This window comes from Mauremys reevesii, linkage group 24, assembly GCF_016161935.1.
Source record: "Mauremys reevesii isolate NIE-2019 linkage group 24, ASM1616193v1, whole genome shotgun sequence".
Taxonomy (NCBI): domain Eukaryota; kingdom Metazoa; phylum Chordata; order Testudines; family Geoemydidae; genus Mauremys; species Mauremys reevesii.
In genome coordinates this window covers 7,183,869-7,202,119 of record NC_052646.1, presented here as the reverse complement: position 1 = coordinate 7,202,119, position 18,251 = coordinate 7,183,869, and the positions used below count along the sequence as shown (strand labels likewise).

The window sequence follows — 18,251 nt, the reverse complement described above, 5'->3', positions numbered from 1 at the left end:
ACCAAGGACACGGTGCAGAGATGAAAGGCCTGATTCTCTCTTCCACTGCACAGCCATTTACCCCTGTGCAAAGTAGGTGTATAATGTTGCTGAATCAGAATAGCAGCAGTTTTCAGCTGAGGTTTACATGACTGCACATGATGCACAGTAGCAGGAAGTCAGGCCCAAAGGCAGTAAATCCAGCTGCAGGTATGGGACGAGCAATTGAATGAGCAAGAATGCAGGGAAAGGGTGAACCTGGAATCCACACCCCCAGCTGCCAGTGCCAGCTCAGCATTGGGAATCACATCTGCTGCCCTGCTCTACTGCACAGGCCTGCTTCTGGATCTGACCTACTTTGCCCTACTTCGAATAGGATTTGCAGACACCTATTGACTGAATCCTTGCGGGATACAGTTTCAGCGTGAGGTCACACATCTCTACAGCACATGAAATGCTTCTCATCTCTCCAATTCCGCAGTGAGGCTGCTGTGACGATCCAGATCTAATCTCATCTGTAAACAATGCGTGTAATAGAAATTACACATCCTCTTCCAAAAGGGAAAAAAAATATATTCAATTGTCTGCGAAGTTTAGGCTCAGTCTGGTCAGCTGGACCAGGTGTGGGATACTTAGCGGATGACAGAAATTCAAAACCACCCTGATTACAGACAAAACAAACTCTCAGGCCCTGATGCTTCAAAATCTGACTCATGAGGATGGAGCCCTGAATCTCTGCAAAGCCCCAAGAGGGCTCCATATGGGCACAGGGGTCCACTTAAATTAATCAGGTTACAAGGTCAGGGCTTCAGTTAATCAAAGGGAAGCTGGTAAAAATGTGGGGTCCCCCAGTGTGTTGCAGGGCCAGGTGGAAAAACGATCACTGGTGGGACAGGAGTGAGAAACCACGTCTTTGTGAAAATGTAACCATTTGGGGAGCTTGTCCCCAGTTATTTCTTTATCTTTGTGATTTGGAACAACCACCAAAGCATTTATTTCCCTGGGCTGAATTTGCAGTTGTACTTGGGTGGTTCGATGAGGCTGTCTTGTGTCACTGCTTCCCCGCGTTTGGGGGGAGCGCCAGGTGAGTGACTGACAGATCTTGGGCAGCCCCTGTTGCTAGGCAAGGTCTGACTCTGTTACCTGAACTTTTGTGAAATTCACCCTGTGCAGCTGGGGTGAACAGGTGCCCAGTTTTTGACTGGAAAGTCCAGTTGAAAGGGGACCAGACAGTGTCCGGTCAGATTTACTGACCGGACATTCAACGTTACTGTGGATGTAACGTTACTGACCGGACATTCAACGACATTCAATGTTACTGCCGGCGAGGAAGGCGGGGATGTGCTGGGTCATCACCCGCACCAGCCTCTACTCAGCTGAGGCCGCCTCCTACCTTCGTTGGGTGGCTGGAGCTCCCAGCCCCGGCTCCACAGGCGAGTCCCTCCTGACCCGAGGGGGGGGGGGGGGATGGACGGGTAACAGCAGGAGGGGGGGGAAGAGGAGTGGATGGGCAGGGCCTTAGGGGAAGAGATGGGGCTTTTGGGGGAAATAGGTGGGGCAGGGCAGGTTCTGTCACTCCTGCTGGAGTGTCTGGCTTTTAAATATTACCAAGCTGGCAACCCTACTTACATCCCACCTAAGGCCTCAGAAAAGACGGGGTGCCCCAGCTCCCACTACCCCAGCATGGGATCCCCTCCACTGCTCCATCTCACCAGTTCCCTCTCTCCTTTGCCTTCCAGAGTGAAGGGGTGAAAGGGAGCGGTGGAGAGCGGGGGCTGGAAGGCAGGAAGGAAGCAGAGGAAATAAATGGATGATAGGGTAGATGGAATGGGGGAGGCGTAGAACAAGAGTCGGGAGGTCTAGGTGAGTGGGGACTGTGCTCATAGATTTTAATCTTCATTTCCATCAGCCATTGGACGGTGGGGTGGGTAATTGCTGTGCCCACCCGCTGAGAGCAGGGGTCCCCTGGGGAGGGATGCCACCCCCTGGAAACAGGTGCCCCCAAGGTTGGTACAGGAGTCACCCAGCATGTTGCTGGTACAGCAGTGGCGAGGAACAAGTTAAACCAGTCCTGACCCCCAGGCCTCCTCATTTGGGACAGGGTTAAGCGCAGTTCTGCTCCCCTTCATTCAGACCATAACGACAACACGCCGATAACAGCATTTCCCCACCCTGCAGTCAGTGCTAAAGTGATTTGTAACCCAACACCAGCCAAAGTTGATTATTTTGAGAAACACTGTTCTACCTGCTGGATATCTAAGCAGAGTAGATTTGTTCCGGTAAATACAGGTTGCTCCTGAAGTGTCTCCCCAGCATTCATTCATTCATTTCATTCAGACCCTGATTACATCTGTAACCCTTCAGAGGATGCAGCAGGCAAATAAATATTCATCCTCGCAAGCAGGTCATTGCTGTGCAGTCTGTGTTCAAGGGTTACTCGTAATAGGAGCGATGCTGATTTATAGCAGCTGAAGATCTGGCCCGATTTGCACTGCTATAGAACCTTTCATCTGTGGATCTCAGGGTCCATCTCAGCACCCACAGGCTCGGATTAATCATTTGTGGGCCACGGTGCCAGGACCATAGCCCCACCCCCTGCTCTGTCCACATCGACGTCCCGCCCCACTCAGCCTCTTTCCCCCAGAGGCCGTGACCGCACTCCACCCCGAGGCCCCACTCGCACTTGGCCTCTTCCCTCCCGAGGCCCCGCTTGCCGTTTGAATGGGGTGAGGGGGCAGAGAGGAGCATCTGCCGGCAAAAACAAAAGTCAGTGGCTGTGGCTGGGATTATGCCTCATTAGCATATTCAAAGTGCCAATATCCATATGCTAATATGCACCTAAAGGGCATTTCTGCTCAGCCCTGTGCACCCAGGAAAGTGCATGGGTGCCTCTGAACATCCCACTCAATGCCGGGTGCTCAGGCAGTTGAGGTTAAACCAAACACCGGCTTAGAGAGCATGCTGGGTGCCCAAATGCCAATGAAGCAGGCACTGGACTGGGACTCAGGAAGACGTAGGTTCTAGTCTGTGTACTAGCACTGCCCTGCTGTGTCTTGTCTATTTAGCTTGTGAGCTCAGGGGGGCAGGCTCTGTCTCTACCTCTGTGTTCATGCAGAACTCTGCACAACAGGGCCCTGATCTCAGCTGGGATCTCTAGGTTTTTCCATAATACTGATGATCACTTAAACCCCAAAAGGGAGTTCCCAGTGACTGTTTGCACCTGTCTGAGCTTTTGAAAATGTTGACCCTACTAGTTTATTTTTTAACTCTCCAAATCATGTGCTGTAGGGTCTGGGAAGGGAAGGAAAAACATCTGATTTTAGTGGTCCGGGGCTGGGGACTGAAAATCAGCCTGCAGCCGTAGTGAACATCCCTATTTTGATACAGTCACAGTAAAGGGAAACCAGAGGTCCTGCCATTTCCTCATTCACAATCCCATGTGATGAGCCTGGCAGGGCAAACCGAACTCCTTCTTGGCATGCAGTCAGAGCAGGAAGGGTGTTAGGGTTCACTCAGGCGCCAGCCTTGAGAGGAGAATTCAGGGGAATTCTTGCTGCCTGCTGATCAGTTCAGGATTCCTGCCTAGAAATCTCTACTGGGCGAACTCCTGTCAGGTATGTTTGGCTTTTTCTTTTTCCCCTTGTACTTTAAATCTCCTCTTTGTCGTATTTGAAACAATGTGTTTGAGGAAGTAAAATCAAGATATGGCATTTTGTATGTAGAGAGTTTGCGTCTGCAGTCACCCATGTATATCAGTCTTGTTGTCTTTCTATCCACATATAAACCTCTCTCTCTTCCAATAACCCCCTCTATCTATCTATTCAACACACTCTCTCTCTCTCTCATTCGCCATACACCCTCTCTATCTATTCTCATACACTCTTTCTAGCCCCATACACCCCTCCATCTTCCTTTCTAGGCTGGAGTGTTCAAAGGGACTTAGGTGAGAGTCAATGGGATTTTGGTACCTAACTCCCTTGAAAATTGCTTGGCTTCCTTTGAAAATCCAAGTCCTCTTCACCTAAATCTCTCTGGGCCAGATCCTCAGCTGGTGTAAATCAGCTTTGCTCTAGTGACCACAATGGAGTGACACTAGTTTACACCACCTTGGGATCACACTCATTGACCTCAGTGAAGCTACATCAATTCCCACCCGAGCTGGGAATGTCTCCGACTTTCGCTAGCTCCATCCCTCCCTCCCCGCTGGATCACCTTATCCCAGGCTCTGATGCCAATGTCCAGGTCTAAGATCCAGTTCAGGAGCTGTAGAAGTAGCCGGGTGATATTATCCATTGACCCAGCTCTGTTTTCCTTTCAAGTCTGTTGTTGTTGTGTGGGGTTCCAGGAAGCCCCTTCCCCTGCCCCCTCGCCCCCAAGGTACAAGCCGCCGGATGGCTCAGTGTGAGAGCTGCTGCAGGATCAGGGTTTGCTTCTTGACACTTGGCTCATGGCAGAGAGAGTGGAGAAATCTCAGCAAGTCAGTGCTGGATCTTTTGCACCATCACTGAGTGGAGGAAATTGACTTAACCATGCAGATCTTATCTTTCACCAGCATGCTCTTTTTTTCTCTCCCCCAGCTGAGCAGAATGAAGCTGTTGGTTTGTATCATCTTGGTCTCTCTTGCTGCTGCTGCTACTGCACATCTACACTCAGACCCGACGCTGGATAACCACTGGGAGCTCTGGAAGAAAACCTATGGCAAGCAATACAGCCACAAGGTGGGCTCTGTGCGGCTGTGGGGTTAAAGTAGGGGAGGGGGATTTCTGTCACCATCTCCCCTCAGGTCAGCAGGTAGAACTATAACCCATTTATACTGCAGATGGTTTCCTCTGGGCTACTGCATAGTAACCTGGGGGCTGTGCTTTGGTTCCAGAAAGAGGAAGGGGAACGGCGCGTGACCTGGGAAAAGAACCTCAAGCTCGTTATGCTGCATAACCTCGAGCACTCACTGGGGCTGCATTCCTATGAGCTGGGCATGAACCACCTGGCAGACATGGTAAGTTAAAAAAAATATCGCTACCGACCCAGTGACTGAGCATCTGGGAATTATCTGTATTTCCCTGGGGGTGTCGTGCCCAGAGAATGCAACTGAATCGGGCAGAATAAGCTCCAGCCAATCCAGGGTCAGTATGGGCCCTCCAGAAGTAGTCCACAAACCACAGCACCCCTATGCGTCCTCCAGCAGCAACCTGCCCACCGCTCCTGAGAGCTGTGCAAATCTTTGTTCTACTTACTTGGGTCAGGGGTTTGTGTGGGAAATCTGCCATCGGGGGCGGGGGGGGGAGAGTCCAGGTACTTCATCCCCTGCTAGCCCGCTGCTGGTGTGACCCCCCCCTTCTCCGCAGCATATTTCTGTATCAAATGGCATCCTCCAAGCAGCGTGAACTTGCACCCTGCTTCGCTACCTTACTGTATCTGCCACCTTCCCTTACCCCCATGAGAAATGTTGCATGTGAAATAACATACAACCTGTCTGCTCCGCCATTGTAGGGTGACCAGATGTCCCGATTTTATAGGGACAGTCCTGATTTTTGAGTCTTTGCTTAGTCTTTTTCAAGTCTGGGGGCTCTTTTTATTTTTCTCTGGGTTTTGCCCTTTTAAGAGTTATGTTTTCCTGCAGTTCTCCACAGCTATACGAGAGATGGAAACTTAAAAAAAAAAAAAAAAATCTGAAATTCTTGTGAAATCTGATCCCCTCTCCCACACATTGGTGCTTTAAGGAAAACACCAGATATTGTGACACTCTCAATAAAATCAAGAGACTTGGCAATGCTGATGCTCCTGGGTAGAGCTATGTGAAGGAGAGATTCTTTTGGTTCGGTGGCTGAAAAATCAATCAATCAAAAGTTGTTTCAGGTGGACCTGAAATGGCAATGGTGAAATGAAAAAAAGATGAAAACAATTCATTTAGGGTCAGACAGAATATTTTGTTTAGTTTTCTAGATTATTTTACCTTTTTAAAAAAATAAATGAACTGGCAGTAAAATTTGAACTGAAAATTCATTTTGAATCCAAACATTTGAACTAATTTTGAAAAAAAAAAATTCCTGGCTGAAACAATTTTGCAAATTCAAGATGAGTTCACGCAATGTTCCAGTCGACCCAAATATGCATTTTTTCAGATAAAAAACATTTGTTGAAAACTTTCTGACAGCGCTAGTCCTGGATTCTATCCCCAGGACTGTCTGGTGGGAGGAGGATTAGCATGTGGAGAATCACAGAATCCAGAGTTCCCGGCAAACAAAGCTACAGTATGTGCTATTGAGTCAGCCAGGCTGATTCCCCAGCATTCAGGCGTGCTCATAGTTTTCACTGCATCAAGGAAAACACTGTATCAATAAACACGAGTTGAACCTGAGCCGCAGTTTGTATCTGAATGTCCCCAGTGTTCGGGGCCAGTCTGTACATCGAAGGGGACGTCAGTCTGAAGGGGTGTGTCTGTTCTTTTAACTAGACCAGCGAGGAAGTGGCTGCTTTGTTAACTGGAGTGAAAGTTCCCCACCGATCTGACCGGAATTCCACCTACAGGCCACGCCCTGGCAGCAAAGTGCCTGACTCCGTGGACTGGAGGGACAAGGGATGTGTTACGGATGTGAAAAATCAGGTGGGAGGCTCGATCTGTTCCCCTCCTGACATGGGTGCCCATCACAGCAGTGGCTGAGCGCATCTTCCTGGCTTTTTCAGGGGGCCTGTGGCGCCTGCTGGGCTTTCAGTGCTGTCGGTGCCCTAGAAGCCCAGGTGAAACTGAAAACTGGAAACCTGGTATCTCTCAGCGCACAGAACCTAGTCGACTGTTCCACTACGTACGGGAACTACGGCTGCAACGGTGGATATATAACTAGAGCCTTCCAGTACATCATTGATAATCACGGCATTGATTCAGACACTTCCTATCCGTACACAGCTCAGGTGGGTATCCAAGTTTCAAACAGACACAGAGAGGGTCTGGCTCCACTGCACACTAAGCCCGGGTTCTGACTCAGGTTTGAGCCCAGGCTCCCCTTCCATCCACGCACAAATCAGCCTGACTCAGGTCAGCAAGAGTTCAGGCCCCAGGTAGCTACAGCACTGCTAGAGGGGTGGGTCAGAGTCTGAGTCCTGCTGACCTGGGTCCAAGCCTTGTCATTTTGTAGAGTGGGTGTAACAAAAGCTGCAGACCTGAGTCTGAAGGTCTGTGCAGGGCAGTATGGACACATTAGCACCGCTGTGAGACCTGGGCCCAGCAATTGTAAACCCAGGTTTACAGTGCAGTGTGGATGCTCAAGGTGGGCTTGGAAACACTGAGTCCACAAGCCTGGGTCCCACAGACCCAGTTTTACAATGCAGTGCAGACATCCCCAAAAACACAGAGACTCCATAGTCCTTTTCTTAGTGTGTTACTGGCATCTCTTCTTGCGAGCGTGTAGCATTGTTCTTTGTGGCCTGTTCTACTGGGTCTTCCTGCGCTGTTTGTGTCAGCACAAAGAAGAAGAGAAGAGGTTTGCAGGCAGAGTTCTTTAGTGTTTAGAGCAGTAGACCTTGGAATCAGGATTCCTGGTGTGTAATCCCTAATTAGGGGGGAGGGATAGTTCAGTGGTTTGAGCATTGGCCTGCTAAACTCAGGGTTGTGAGTTCAATCCTTGAGGGGGCCACTTAGGGATCTGGGGCAAAAATTGGTCCTGCTAGTGAAGGTAGGAGGCTGGACTCAATGACCTTTCAAGGTCCCTTCCAGTTCTAGCAGATTGGTATATCTCCAATTATTTATTTATTTATTTATCTATCCCAATTCTGGGTGGGAAGTGGTGTCTAGTGGCTAGAGCAGAGGGACTTGTACTCAGGTCACTTGGGTTGTAATCTTAGCTCTGTTTGTTCCTCAGTCTTCTCTGTGAAACCCAGCTAATGACACTTTCCTCTATCATAGAGGCATGGAGGCTCATAAATTCATAGATGAAATATGTGCTGCACATTTTCATTGATGGCTGAATCCTCATATTTCTTCTTACCTGAGTGAGGGAAAGGAGAGATATTAACACTGGGGCATCTCAATTAGAGCTGGGTAAAAAATATTTGACAATAAATTGGCTAAAAATGCTCTTTTCAGGGCACCAAATCTATTCGTGAATTTGACCTAAATTTGGCAAATATTTTCAGCCCAACCCCCCCCCCCCGATATTTTCCCCTAGGAAATATCAAAAGGAACCATTTTGACAGCTCATTTGGAAATGAAATGATATTTAAAATGTTTCATTTGAACCAAATGAATTTTTTTCGATTTTTCGTTTCAGCAAAAAAAACAACAAAAAACGGAATTTTGGTTTGAAACAAAGCAGTGGATTTTTTTAGGGTTTTGTTTTGTTTTGTTCTGTTTGTTTGTTTTTCTGAGTAAGTCACTGAACTGAAAAATCAATTGTCCCTCAGCTCTGATCTCGATAGCCAGAGGCACAAGGAATGCTCCAGAGGGAGCAGCAGTGATCTAAGAAATGTGAGGGATTCAGACAACAGAGAGGAATAGAAGGGAGGTAAAAACAAATGCTGCGAGTGGATCAGATGTTCATGCCAGAGGCTGAAATGTCCCTGTTTCATCTACTCTTTGCCACTGCCAGAACGGAACGTGTCACTATAACCCAGCCACGCGAGCCGCCACCTGCTCCAAGTTTGTTGAGCTCCCGTATGCCGATGAAGCAGCCCTGAAGGATGCCGTCGCCAATATTGGACCTGTGTCCGTTGCCATAGATGCGAAACAGCCGTCGTTTTTCCTGTACAGATCAGGTACATTCTCTAAGCTACAACACCCGCGCCCGGTGCTGTACATAGTTTGAAGCAGTGATTCCTTTGCCTTCTGTGGACTCTCTCTTTAAATTGAAAGAGGAATGTGGAGGAAGTTGCTATTTGTTCTGCAGCATGTTACTGAGGAGACGCGCACATCGTGCTCTTCCCCTGGAGACCTGGCTTTTGTTTTCTTGTTATTTCCTGAAATCTTTTGGTCCCTCAATAAATTGCAGAAATTATAAACCAAAAGCCCCAGGCAGCCAAAAGCACTTTTTGCTGTTTGTGAGTGACGCCATCATGTAACCCCTTGGTTCATAGGTGCTCCACCCCCGCTCCGCCCCGAGGCTCCGCCCCTTCCCCTGAGGCCTCGCCCTCGCTCCGCCTCTCCCCACTCCCTGCTCCAACCTCTTCCCCAAGACCCCCATCCTGCTCACTGCTCTCTGCCCTCCCCAAGTGCCTCCCTTAGCTGCCGAACAGCTGGTCTTTGGTGCCTCCAAACAGCTGATCAGTGATGCCTTCATCAGTGCCAACCATCATCTGTGGCTGGTAAGTGCTGAGCACCCACTATTTTTTTTTTGAAAGGGTGCTCCAGTCCCCTGGCATCTGGTCACAGGATAAAAGCCTACTACTGCTAGAAGCTAATGTCTCTTGTCTTATACGTAGGATATGTCTATACTGCATACCCGTGGTGGTGGCATGTAGGGTAGGTGTAGCTACACACGGCAGTGAAAAGTAGCCTATGTCCACACTGAGCTGTGTAGCTACGCACAGCAGTGGAAGGTTCTGGCGCTGGAGGCAGTGGGAGTTGTCAGAGTTTTTCCCCACTACCTCCCGTTGCTGGAGTCTTTCCCTGTGGCAGAAAAAAGCCACAGCAGCTGGGAGATAGCAGCATATGACACTGCTAAAAATAGCAGGGCAGATAGGGGAGGCTGTGGTTGGGCCTGTAGAGAGCCGTGTAGGGCATATAACCTAAGGGTTCAGGTGTGTCTTAAGCCATCTACACTGCTGTTTATACCTGTGTGGAGTGTATATAGTCTATACGCTGCCATAAGGAGTGTGCAGTGTGGACATACCCTATATTGGAAGCTCTTTGGGGCAGGGACAATCTTTTTGTTCGGCGTTTGTACAGCGCCTAGCGCCATGGGACCCTGGTCTATGTCTGGGGCTGGCAGGTGCTACGGTAACACAGATTAAAGGTGGTTCAAGGGCTAAAGACCCCAGATTCAATTCCTGCTGATGTCTTAATGTGTGTCATTAAAACAGCACCCCAGTGTGGACCCTTCACTCATGTTAATGTAATGCCAGTGCGCCGGGGTGAGCAGCGCGGAGCCAACATGGGACTTCTGAATCTTAACGCATGAGCCTTTCCTGCTTGCTCTGAAAGACCCAACCTCTTCTAACCAAGGCTGTGGCAGGCTCATTAACCTTTCTGTGGCCCAGGCACCACTCGAGGGAGACAAAATGCCCCACCGAGTGGGCGTGGCTTACATTAACCCGTGCTTTTTTTAATTAGTTTTGACTGCTGCACCAAACTCAGCCCGGGGCGGCTTGAAAATGGCCTTTCAGCCCAGTTCTGGGGTAATTTAGGCAGCCTTGGAGGTTGCATATGTTATGGCAAGCTCCCAAGCACCACACAGAATTGCTGTAGACCCTAACCCTGGCTGGCATGACCCTAGGCCAGAGCTTTCGGAATGGGGCCTCCTAAGACAGCTTGTGGCTGTCTTACTCAGTTCCTGTGCTGGGGGAATTCTGGATTTGAGTTTTTTAAGGGAACATTGTGAGGGGACTGTAGTGGAAGGAAGATTCCCTCCCGGTGTTTATGGGAGTTGGGATACTGAAATAACTTATGGGACGGGTGAGTAAGGGAGACTTTCAATGATTTTGCAGGCCATGGAAATTAAACTTTCCAGTGGACAGTGCACTGGACTGGGGCTTAGGAGAGCTGGGTTCTATTCCCAGGACAAGTCACTGCCTGCTCTGTGCCTCAGTTTCCCCATTTGTACAGTGGAGATAATGAGACTGACCCGCTTTGTGATCTACTGATGAAAGGAGTGAGGGATTATTATTATTACCCCCTTACAGGGGACCAGGTTAGAGGCATGTTGGTACCATGTGAGTGCTGTTGCTCACAACAACTTCACTCCCTGCTGGCTTTTTTTCCTCCCTTGTGATTGCGCATTCTTTCCTTCCAGGAGTCTACGATGATCCACGTTGCACTGGTGATGTGAATCATGGGGTTCTAGTTATTGGCTATGGCACCATGGATGGGAAGGACTTTTGGCTTGTGAAAAACAGGTAAAAGAAAATCCATCACTGAGCCATATTCATCTATAGACTAACGTGCTCCTGGGATATGCATGGGGCATGAGTAAGCTGTGTGGAGCTGTGCATGTATGTGTCTGTACTAGTGTGAATTGGATGCACTTTGTTAAACAGCTTGAAACACATGAGAAAATGGGGGAGGGGAACCCTGCCTATAAAGAAAGATGTTTTATTCTCTTAATGTTTAATTCTGTGTTATTTCTCCTTCCAACAGCTGGGGTGAATATTTCGGTGACAAAGGGTACATTCGAATGTCCAGGAACAAAGGAAACCACTGTGGGATTGCCAGCTATGGTTCTTATCCACTAATATAGAGGGACGCTCTGCTTCAGAATGCGCTCTGGAGATGTGGTCTTTTAAACTGCTAATCTTAGCCTTGCTGTAATCTAGTTGCTCTGAGAACAATATACGGGCTCTAATGGCAAAATCCTCCCATCAGATCCATATGACGGACCTGAGATAAGCAGCCAAAATGATGAAGGATCATGGTTGGTCTGGTCCAGAATTTGGGCACTTTTAGTTCACTCTCCCAATCCCGCAGGGGTGTTTGTAAGTGATTGTCTATGCATTGGTTTGTGCATGTGAAGTGCTATTTCAATGCCAAGTATTGTCACTGCCGCAGTCTCAAAATGTGTTGGAGTGAAGGCCGTGTCATCCAGATAAAGCTAGTCCATGCCATTGGTGGAGCGGTAGAGTTGCCAAAACTATATCAGAGGTGGAGAGGTGAAGTAGATGGATCAACACATCCTTGCCACATGTATCGATTTTCCACAGTACAGGTCACAGAGCAATCATTAGCAACCCAGGAGATCAAGCAAACTATGGACATTCCTTGCGGGGGGAGGGGGGGAACGTGTTTTTCATGGCTACACAAAATTGGGTTGGTATCTTGCAATGCTGCTCCTATAAGTCTTATGCGAAGACATCAGCAACCACGTTGCTTACTCTAGCAGTCAGAAATGACCTGATATCGCCTTGTGCCACGGAAAAGGCCAGCCATGGAAAAAGTGCTGCTGCTGTTATAAAATGTGACCTACAGAGTGAAGTCTGCTTTTGCCACCTGCAGTGCTTGGACCAAGGACACGGTGCAGAGATGAAAGGCCTGATTTTCTCTTCCACTGCACAGCCATTTACACCTGTGCAAAGTAGGTGTATAATCTCGCTTAATCAGAATAGCAGCAGTTTTCAGCTGAGGTTTACATGACTGTAGATGATGCCCAGTAGCAGGGGGTCAGGCCCAAAGGCTGTAAATCCAGCTGCAGGTATGGGACAAGCGATTGAATGAGCAAGAATGCAGGGAAAGGGTGAACCTGGAATCCACACCCCCAGCTGCCAGTGCCAGCACAGCACTGGGAATCGCATCTGCTGCCCAGCTCTACTCCACAGGCCGTGGGGGAGCCCTGCTTCTGGATCTGACCTACTTTGGAATAGGATTTGCAGACACCTATTGACCAAATCCTTGCGGGATACAGTTTCAGATTGAGGTCACACATCTCTACAGCACATGAAATTCATTCTCTTCTCTCCAATTCAGCAGTGAGGTTGCTGTGATGATCCAGATCTAATCTCATCTGTAAACAATGCATGTAGTAGAAATTACACATCCTCTTCTAAAAGGAAAAATATATATATTCAATTGTCTGCGAAGTTTAGGCTCAGTCTGGTCAGCTGGACCAGGTGTGGGATACTTAGCGAGTGACAGAAATTCAAAGCCACCCTGATTACAGACAAAACAAACTCTCAGGCCCTGATGCTTAAAAATCTGATTCATGAGGGTGGAGCCCTGAATCTCTGCAATGCCCCAAGAGGGCTCCATATGGGCACAGGGTGTCCACTTGAATTAATCAGGTAAGAACAGGGCCGGCACTTCCATTTAGGTGACCTAGGCGGTCCCCTAGGGCGCCAGGATTTGGGGGGGTGGCATTTTGCCACCCTCGGCGGCAATTCGGCGGCGGGGGGTCCTTCTGCACTCCAGGTCTTCGGTGGCAATTCTGTGGCGGGTCCTTCATTCGCTCCGGGACCCGCCGCCGAAGTGCCCCGAAGACTGGGAGTGCGGAAGAAACCCCGCGCCGCAGAATTGCCGCCAACGACCGGGAGCGTGGAAGGACCCCCGCCTAGGGCGCCAAAAACCCTGGCGCCGCTCCTGGGTTACAAGGTCAGGGCTTTAGTAAATCAAAGGGAAGCCGGCAAAAATGTGGGGTCCATCAGCGTGTTGCAGGACCAGGTGGAAAAACGATCACTGGTGGGACAGGAGTGAGAAATCACATCTTTGTGAAAAGGTAACCATTTGGGGAGCTTGTCCCCAGTTATTTCTTTATCTTTGTGGCTGGTTTTAGCAAAATATAATCCATCAGTTGCAAAAACAACAACAACCAGCAACCTGATAAACCAATAAAAATCCCCACCAATGGCTGAATGTGAACAACTGAGCAACATCACCTCATGGTGAAACTTCGAGATTTGTAACAACCACCAAAGCATTTCTTGCCCTGGGCTAAATTTGCACTTTTACTTGGGAGGTTCCATGTAGCTGTCTTGTGTCACTGCTTCCCCTCGTTTGGGGGGAGCGCCAGGTGAGTGACTGACGGATCTTGGGCAGCCCCTGTTGCTAGGCAAGGTCTGACTCTGTACTGTTTGTTACCTGAACTTTTAGGATGAAATTCACCCTGTGCAGAGGGCCAGGACATGGTCTAGACGCCACTCTAGGAAGCTCAGGAGCCCAGTTTTCGACAGGAAAGTCCAGTTGAAAAGGGGATCAGACACTTGTCCGGTTAATGCTGGCGAGGGAGGTGGGGAGTTGCCGGGTCATCATCCGCATCAGCCTCTACTCAGCTGGGGCCGCCTCCTACCTTGGTTGGGTGAAAAGGGGGAAAATGAGTGGATGGGGCGGAGCCTCAGGGGAATGGGCTGGGCAGGGCAGGTTCTGTCACTCCTGCAGGAGTGTCCGGTTTTTAATTATTACCAAGCTGGCAACCCTACTCACATCCCACCTAAGGCCTCAAAAAAGACAATGCGCCCCAGCTCCCACTACCCCAGGATAGGTTCCCCTCCACTGCTCCATCTCACCAGTTCCCTCTCTCCTTTGCCTTCCAGAGTGAAGGGGTGAAAGGGAGCGGGGGAGAGGGGGCTGGAAGGCAGGAAGGAAGCAGAGAAAATAAATGGATGATGGGGTAGATGGAATGGGGGAGGTGTACAGCAAGAAGCGGGAGGTCTGGGTCAGTGGGAGCTGTGCTCAAAAATTTTAATCTTCATTTCCGTCAACCATTGAACAGTGGGGTGGGGAATTGCTGTGCCCACCCGCTGAGAGCAGGGGTCCCCTGGGGAGGGATGCCACCCCCTGGGAATAGGTGCCCCCAGGGTGGGTACAGCAATCACCCAGCATGTTGTCATTGCAGCAGGAGTGCCTGACGCTCGCACGCAGCCACATTGTGGGCCTGGCTCCCGTTTGCACTATGGCCTCCTTGCACTGGGTGGAGCAGTGTACAGGGCCCTCAGCGCAAATGCAGATCAGTCTGTCACTTGGGGAGGGTCGAGCCCCGGATGGACGCCAGCCCAGCTGACGACTGAGCTGGGCAGTGAGGGGGCTGGCCCACAGCCCGGCATATGGCAGCCCCAAGCCCTTCTAGTGGGTGCTGTGGCCACAGCAAGGGGGGAATCCGGGGGAGAGAGACCGGGACCGGGGGTCTGAGAGGGATAATCCAGCTATGGCTGCATCAGCGTCCTTTCTGGTCTGAGGGGCAAAGAGAGGAACAAGGGCTCCAGACCCGTGCAGAGCAGCCAGGCAGGTGTTTGCAGTCCCACCAACCAGATGTTTTCAGCGCCAGGTTCTGTGACTCGGGGAAATGATTTGTCCTGTTGGTTTCGCAGGTGAGGAATTTGCCTTGTTGTCGCTGCACGAGTCTTTTTCCTTTGTCAATCATCAGGAGTTCTTGCCACTTGAAAAAGTGAAGTGGAAAGCAGACTGGGGGAGGGTCATTCATTGGGCAAGTGCTGCGCTAACAATGATGACTTTAAATATGCTGCAGGCGCACCTGGCACTTAACAGACGGACAAAACTGTCTGGTCCGTGCCCCAGTAGCTTGTAATCCATGGCTCCCCTCCTACAGCACTGGGTTCAATTCTCCATTGCCCCCATCGTTGCACAGATGCAAAATGGGGAATAACTGGCCAGGCGGTAGCACTGACAAGGATCTGGGGTTATCGTGGATCACAAATTGAATATGAGCCAACGATGTGATGTAGCTACAAAAAAGGCTAATATCCTTCTGGGGTGTGTTAAGAGGAGTGTTGTGTGTAAGACATGGGAGGTACTTGTCCTGCTCTACTCAGCACTGGTGAGGTCTCAGCTGGAGCCCTGTGTCCAGTTCTGGGTGCCACACTTTTTAAAAAAGAGGTGGATAAATTGGAAAGGTCCTTGGTCAGTGAGGACACGGGGTTCAGAAGTGCATCTGTGTGAGTTTACCTCCCCCCCGAGGAAGAAGGCACCTTGCTTGCTCCACCATCTGAGCACATGCTGTGGCTGGCTGCCCTGCCAGCTGCTGCTCCTCGCCGCCAGCTGTCCCGCCAGCTGTGATTCCTCTGTGCTGGCCGTCCCACCAGCCATGGTTCCTCGCTCGTTCTGCTCACCTCCTCACCAGCCTCTCGTTCGCTAGCTGACTGTTAGACACCTGCCTCTCTGCTGTGACCTCACTCGTTGGGGGTGGAAGTATTTTTTCAGAAACAAACAGTAGCTACACTGCCTGACTTTTATCAACACGGCTGTATTGACACGGGCATGTCACTAAAAGCTGTGTAGTGTAGACATAGCCTTAGTAATTTTCAGCTCTTTGCAGGCTGGGTAGAAATACTGCATCTTAAGCGCTGCAAATTTGCAAGTGTAGCCATGGCCTCAAGTGATTTCAGGTCTCAGTGAATTTTAGCTCTTAGCAGGCTGGGCAGAAACACAGTCCAACCACAACTGATTTCAGTTCGGATTGAGCACTTAAAATAACAAAGAGGCTCCTAATGAAACCTATTTAGCTCTTTCTTTGAACAGTGGGGAGGAACAGGTTAAACCACTCCTGGGACCCTTAGGGAAAGTCCACATCTGCTGGCTAGGAGACCTGTCCTCCTACTTTCACAGGGCTCTGGCACTTGAGCCCCTGGCTTAACGAGGTCCTTTCAGCCCCTCGGCCCCACATTCAGTCAGTTAATTCAGACCCTGATTACATCTGTAACCCTTTAGACCAGGTGTGGCCAACCTGAGCCTGAGAAGGAGCCAGAATTTACCAATGTACGTTGCCAAAGAGCCACAGTAATACGGCAGCAGCCCCCCTCCTCCCATTAGCTCCCCCCCGCCTCCCAGTGCCTTCTGCAGACCAGCAGCCCCACTGATCAGCCCCTCCCTGCACCTCCCCATCAGCTGCTACAATTTTAATGTCTTCATTATATTCTTTTCTCAGCAAGAGTCCAAAAAGACTGAATATCTTAGAAAATATAGAAGATATACTGGGACTGAAGTTCAAATTAGTCCAATCTGGGAAAACCCTCTGGCTTTCTAATGAGTGATACTTGGCTGTTGTCTTAAAATTACTCCAGCTGTTATTACTGGCTTTGGAAAGTATCTACGAAGATGGGATGGATCTAAGTAGTGAGGCTGGTGGATTACTTTTGCTACTACGTTCAGAGAAGACTATGGCCATTCTCTCTCTTGTAAGTCTACTGATGAAACCCCTTGGGTCATTAAACAATGTCATCCAGGCATCTGCTACAACAGTCGTAGATCTTTGTCCAGCAATAGAAGCTACATTTGGATCAATCAGACAGCTATCCATTGAAAAAGTACTGGAAGAAGCAAAGACATCAGTCAGAAGTTGACTAATGAAGGCATTTATATTGAATCCTTAAGTGAAGAGGACAAGAAGTGTTTGTTAAGACAACTGAAGAAGTACACAGACTTGATTCTTAAAAATCTACAAGAGCGACTTCTAAATTCTACTTAACCTCTATGTAGCTTTTACAGATCCCTGTCCTATAAAACACCGACAGTTGAGTAGAGTGAGGCACTACCAGCAGTGGAGCTGCCATGTGCTCAGGACAGAATAGAGAATTTGAACACAGAGTGGAATATCATACGACAAATGAATGAAGATTTGACTTCAACTTCTTTTTTATCATCACTAGTGGTTCGACCTGATCTTTATGCTATGTTTCCTGGGATGAAAGAAGTAGGAATTCATCTCTTGCTACTCCCAGTCACAACAGCTATAGTTGAGCGTTTTTTTCCATCATTGAATAGAATTTTGTGTTCTGAAAGAAGTCACCTTCTGCCTGATCATGTGAATGAACTAATGAGCATATCAATTCAAGGAGTGGAAGTACCAGACACACGAGAAGCCACAAAAGATGAACACATTGCATTCAAGAAGTTCATTAACAGAATTGTCCAAAATTATAACAAGAAACCACGGAGGGGTGGGGGATGGAGAGGAGCACCCACCGGAAAAACCAAAAGTCAGTGGCTGTGGTTGAGATTCTAGGCCTCATTAGCATATTCAATGTGCCAATATCCATATGCTAATATGCACCTAGAGGGCATTTCTGCTCAGCCCTGTGCACCCAGGAAAGTGCATGGGTGCCTCTGAACATCCCACTCAATGCCGGGTGCTCAGGCAGTTGAGGTTAAACCAAACACTGGCTTAGAGAGCATGCTGGGTGCCCAAATGCCAGTGAAGCAGGCACTGGACTGGGATTCAGGAAGACGTAGGTTCTAGTCTCTGTACTAGCACTGCCCTGCTATGTGACCTTCAGTAAATTGCCTCCCTGATCTGTGCCTCAGTTTCCCCCTGCCCTTTGTCTGTCTTGTCTATTTAGCTTGTGAGCTCAGGGAGGCAGGCTCTGTCTCTCCCTCTGTGTTCATGCAGAACTCTGCACAACAGGGCCCTTATCTCAGCTGGGATCTCTAGGTTTTACCATAATACTGATGATCACTTAAACCCCAAAAGGGAGTTCCCAGCAACTGTTTGCACCGGTGTGAGCTTTTGAAAATGTTGTACTAGTTTATTTTTTTAACTCTCCAAATCATGTGCTGTAGGGTCTGGGAAGGGAAGAAAAACACCTGATTTTAGTGGTCCGGGGCTGGGGACTGAAAATCAGCCTGCAGCCGTAGTGAACATCCCTATTTTGATACAGTCACAGTAAAAGTGAAAGCAGAGGCCATTTCC

At 49.2% G+C, this 18,251-nt stretch overlaps 1 protein-coding gene across 1 annotated transcript; it reads left to right on the top strand.

The window, feature by feature from the left end:
* Positions 1 to 3,377: 3,377 nt before the first annotated feature.
* Positions 3,378 to 12,690, top strand: LOC120390631 (cathepsin S-like). Its single transcript, XM_039513381.1, has 8 exons — positions 3,378 to 3,593; positions 4,557 to 4,697; positions 4,853 to 4,975; positions 6,434 to 6,583; positions 6,664 to 6,888; positions 8,562 to 8,727; positions 10,920 to 11,022; positions 11,264 to 12,690. The coding sequence occupies exons 2-8, from the start codon at positions 4,566 to 4,568 to the stop codon at positions 11,361 to 11,363; spliced, it is 999 nt and encodes a 332-aa protein (XP_039369315.1). The 5' UTR covers positions 3,378 to 3,593; positions 4,557 to 4,565; the 3' UTR covers positions 11,364 to 12,690.
* The last annotated feature ends 5,561 nt before the right edge of the window (positions 12,691 to 18,251 follow it).